Source organism: Triticum dicoccoides, chromosome 6B, assembly GCF_002162155.2.
Source record: "Triticum dicoccoides isolate Atlit2015 ecotype Zavitan chromosome 6B, WEW_v2.0, whole genome shotgun sequence".
Lineage (NCBI taxonomy): Eukaryota > Viridiplantae > Streptophyta > Magnoliopsida > Poales > Poaceae > Triticum > Triticum dicoccoides.
Window position 1 is genome coordinate 700,386,326 of NC_041391.1, and position 4,420 is coordinate 700,390,745.

At 42.9% G+C, this 4,420-nt stretch overlaps 1 protein-coding gene across 1 annotated transcript; it reads left to right on the plus strand.

Moving 5' to 3' along the window:
• Positions 1 to 1,781: 1,781 nt before the first annotated feature.
• On the plus strand, positions 1,782 to 4,026 carry LOC119325897. The gene is made up of 3 exons (XM_037599619.1): positions 1,782 to 2,005; positions 3,328 to 3,398; positions 3,489 to 4,026. The coding sequence occupies exons 1-3, from the start codon at positions 1,868 to 1,870 to the stop codon at positions 3,604 to 3,606; spliced, it is 327 nt and encodes a 108-aa protein (XP_037455516.1). The 5' UTR covers positions 1,782 to 1,867; the 3' UTR covers positions 3,607 to 4,026.
• The last annotated feature ends 394 nt before the right edge of the window (positions 4,027 to 4,420 follow it).

A 4,420-nucleotide genomic window follows, 5' to 3' on the forward strand; every position in this document is an offset into this window, starting at 1 on the left:
TAACAGAGATGAAGCAGTCCTACTACATGATTTGGATGTATAAAAGAAGTATGCACATGTCTCAAGGTGAGAGTAGTGAATGCTCAATACCGAAGGGGCTACCATATGAAAGACGAAATTGACGTGCATAAAATTTTGAACAAACTCAATGTACTACACAAGTGTTGTGTGACATTAACATAGAACCATACAACCAAGTACTCAGAGGGGGTACTTTGGTATGAGTTAACCATTTTGCATCTAGACTTGAACCAAAGTCGTCAGTTTACTTACAACACCACATCAACACTTTGATTTTACTCATGTTTCTACCTAAGTTAGTAGCTTTTAGTTTATTAGGTGAAAGAATGGCCTAGGTTCAGTCAACTTTAGCACACTAACCACTTCCAGTTAGGTTCATCTATCACAATGCCAATCTATTGTTATCAAATTATCTCGAAACAATTGCAAAAAATCCAGTTCTCATTTAAACTTCTAGAGTTCATGATTTTTTTATCATGCCACTTATACATACTTATTATCATTTAAGTACAAACATTTTAGTGCCATGCCATATACAAATCAATTCACAAACCAATTGCAATTCCAACTCTCCAAAATATATAAGTGAGCTACGAAGAGTTTAAAGTGTTTTTTACTTTGACCATGCTCTAAAATATACAAGTGAAGTTGTAGAGCAATTCTAAAAACATGTAGCCATTTTGTTTTTAATGATGTTATCCATTGTCAGCATGATTTATGGTGGCACAATGATGGTAGGTTCCCTTGTGCTTTTGGTAACATTTTTGGGATAGAGATAGTGCCACAGATTTAGCCTTCATGCGGTATGGGTGATCCAGCTCGGCCCAGTACAACCAACGAGGGCTTGTGTTTTGTGGAGCAGACAACATGATTAGGAAGACGTATAAGACGAGGGTATCTGCAACGAGAAGATGAAGGCTCCATTGAAAGAGAGAACAAAAGAAAAGCTGATCGCAAACCCTAGCCTCGTCCTCAATTGGTCGTGGCTATGGCACGTCCACTAAGATGACGGAGGTTACTATTGAGAATGATAAAACAACATATATTCACAGTGACAATGTTCATTTTTAATATATATACAATTCCACAGTTAAGTTGTCACTGTTCGAGCAAAGGAAGCACTACACCCGAGTTGCACTCTGTAGGGTCATCGAGGAGCGGCAAGCTACTCATGAGAACGTGGGGGTCAAGGACACGTAGAGGAACTAGTGGCGAGCAATGGGAAAAGGCAGAGGCAGGATAGGTGAAGGCAAATGCTAATGGTTCTCCCGACAAGCGCTTATGTTGGGGTGGCGGTGGTGCGATCATGCGTGATCACCATGGCAAGCAGATAGGAGATGTAAGACTTTTTTCAGGAATGTCATCATGGCTTGTTTTATCGATTTGGTAAAAAGGTTACATCGTTTGCAAGAACATTATCCAGGAAGTCCGGGGGTTCATCAGCCCAATTACAAGAACTATTGCTATCATAAGCAAATTTCGCTAAACTATGAGCAACTTCATTTGCTTCCTGGTTACAGTGCGAAATTGAACCGCACTAGTTGCAATAATAATCTCTCATTTCATTTTTTTTATTTAGCATTTTTAGCAAAACATTTCATTTGCTTGGGTCAGAGTCGTTTTGACGCTCGCGAGTTCAGCTGGTCCACGGATTTTCGGCTCCACGTGGCGTGTGTGATTCAGCCCGGCCCGGCCCACGAGGGGGCCCGTTTTGTGGAGGAGACAGCGTGACTAAACCAGAGGATGAGAGCCGCAAGGGAAAGAGGGAAGCCTCCATCTCCAGCGAGAAGAGAAGAGAAGACGAGCCCCAAACCCTAGCCTCGATCCTCGCCCACCCCGGTTCACCATGGCGCTACGCAGCCTGGCCGCGAGGATGCGGGTCCCTGCCGCCGCCGCCGCCGCCGCCGCCCGGCTCCCGTCGGCCCCTCGCGTTTCGCCGGCGTCCGGCAGTCGGGCCCTCCCTTTCTCCTCCTCCTCCAGTAAGGTATGCCCCTTCTCCCCCTGCACACCGCGCTCGCTCAGGCAAACCACTGGCTGGAGTAGGCAGTGCTAGAGCTTCCCCCTGCGTGTGATGATCATGTATGCCTGCAAATCGACGAAATAGACCGATAATTTCTTTGATTTCCTCGGCTCCGGATCTAGACCCTTCGCCGTGACCAACTCTTGCTGCTGCGTTGCTACTTGTTTCGTTGAGCAATTTATAAACTGTATTGGCGTTACATAGTTTCCAAAGGCACGCCCTTGGTGCAAAGGCCGCATACCTGCATTGCTAGCTAATGAATTTTGAATGCAAATTAATCCTTTTTAAGGGGTGAATCTATGATTTTGAATATGATTTTGCACTACCAAACCATTCAACTAGGTTTATCATCAATTGCATATTTGTTCATAATATATTTATTGGGTAATGTGTGTATTGATTTTTTTGTATAAACTTGGTCAACTTGAGACAAGATTAATAGTACGTATAAACCCGGCTGGAGGGATTATGTCTGTGCTTTAGCTCCCCCGTCCATGAGCCTATTTGCAAGAAGAAAGGGATGCTGTCAACTGTAGGAGGCTTGTCAGTAATCTCCCATTGCAGTTGATATTTGCTACATGTTTCTTACCTTCTATGCACTTGTTCATCTGAATTGGTGGTCTTGCCCTTTACAAACGCATGGTTTTCGTGGTCGCCATGCTTTCACTGTTACAAATTATGCATAGATGCACATGCAAGTTGTTTAGTGACTATCCTTGTTAGCAGTATTTTTAAAGAGATGTGGCTGTTATAGATAATTCTAACTTGACAACAATTTGTATTGTCATGAAAATTTCCCCCTTTCCCCTCTGCACGAGATTGACGGGATTTTACAGCACATTTTAACATGAAAACCATTTGTATTGTCATGAAAACGTTGATCGTTTTTACCTTGCATGAGGCTGGTGCTCAGAATTTGTCAACTACCAGCATGACTTTCTCATATATTTTAGTTATTCATGGATTTGCACAAGAGACACATAGGTATTTGTTCTGACTTAAAAGCGTTAATCAGAGGATTGACCACTTGATTTTGGGATGATGGCAAATTATACGTGTAAGTTTTGTAAGCTCTGAAATTAGGGTACTAGCAGTCATTAATGCTTGGCAAATATGTGTATTTATCATGTGTAATGATTTCAAGAGCTTATGGTGCTGCAAATACTCTTGCCTCATGATATTTTTGTTCCCCTGTATCCTTACAGGACATGTAAGGATAACAAGGCTAACTCTTGCACCGGATATTGCCTTCTCAGCTTTCTCTTACTTTGTTGTTAAAATTGTAGAGCGCTAGAGACTGGTACCTGCTTCAGCGAGAACGTTATGACAGTGTGACAAGAGAGTTAAAAAACTACAGGTATAAGCTTCAACAACTTTCATTTTGATATTACTGCTCAAAAGGTTGAATATGATATGTAATGCCTCAATTCCTTGTTCTTTTTGGCAGCCGTGAGGTTGTGTGGACTGAAAGGCTAGCTAAGCTGCTTAATGTGGTATACGTGCTGGGTATGCCTTTTATCGTTGGCCCTTTGGTCTTAAAAGGGATTGCCATTCGGAGAATGTGAGGGGGTAGCAGCCATCCACTGCTTCGTTTATTACTGCTGATGCATGTGAACTCGTAGTTCAGCACTCTCTTTGTGTTAACCGCCTGACTTGCAAGAGCAGATAACCATATGGGAATAATGGCTTGTTGCGTCTGTGTCTTGACCCGCATTGCGTCGCGGATAACCTCGTGATTATGGCTTTATGTAGATTTGTGCAAGCGTAGTTGTTTGCTGTAATGGTTTCTTGCACTTTTTTGCCGTTAACTTATGTCTGTCCCTATGGAGCTACTGTTTCTGAGTGGTGTTGGGTTTCTCCAGGTGCGCTTTGTTGGCCCTGATTTATGTACACTGGACTGCTATGTGCAGCGCCAACTTTGCTCTGTGCAGAGCTAAGCTATTAGCGAAATCATATGGCTTAAGATTATAAGCATTCCAACATAAGCAGGAAGTGCCTGGCCTGAAATTTTGAAACTCACCTGTTACTCAAGTTTGAGAATGTGCACATCAAGGTTCCAATTTTCTTATATCAAAGTATATCTTTTCTTTTTTAGTGCATTTCCTTCCTGTTGACTTCCTTGGAAGTCTTGAACTTATTAGAAATTTACCGTGTATCTCCACAATGTCGTGTAGTGTTTCCTTGCGTTGTCGAGTGAAATCATGCTTTGTTACTCGAGTGAGTCTGCTGATGTCTTGCACCTCCGGCTTGCAGTCACATGCAGTAACGGGCTTCCTTATGCCTATGTCCTGAGCCAAAGCGACAAGTGACTTCCTTCGTCTGCCGAATACAACCGTGCATCGCTGCAGTTGAGTGCATTGGCAAAACTGCCGCCTACAT

Coding starts and splice junctions, on each gene's coding strand:
- LOC119325897 (XM_037599619.1), top strand. CDS start 1,868: ATGGCGCTACGCAGCCTGGCCGCGAGGATGCGGGTCCCTGCCGCCGCC. Junction 2,006..3,327: donor TCTCCTCCTCCTCCAGTAAG/GTATGCCCCTTC, acceptor TTAAAATTGTAG/AGCGCTAGAGACTGGTACCT. Junction 3,399..3,488: donor AGAGAGTTAAAAAACTACAG/GTATAAGCTTCA, acceptor TCTTTTTGGCAG/CCGTGAGGTTGTGTGGACTG.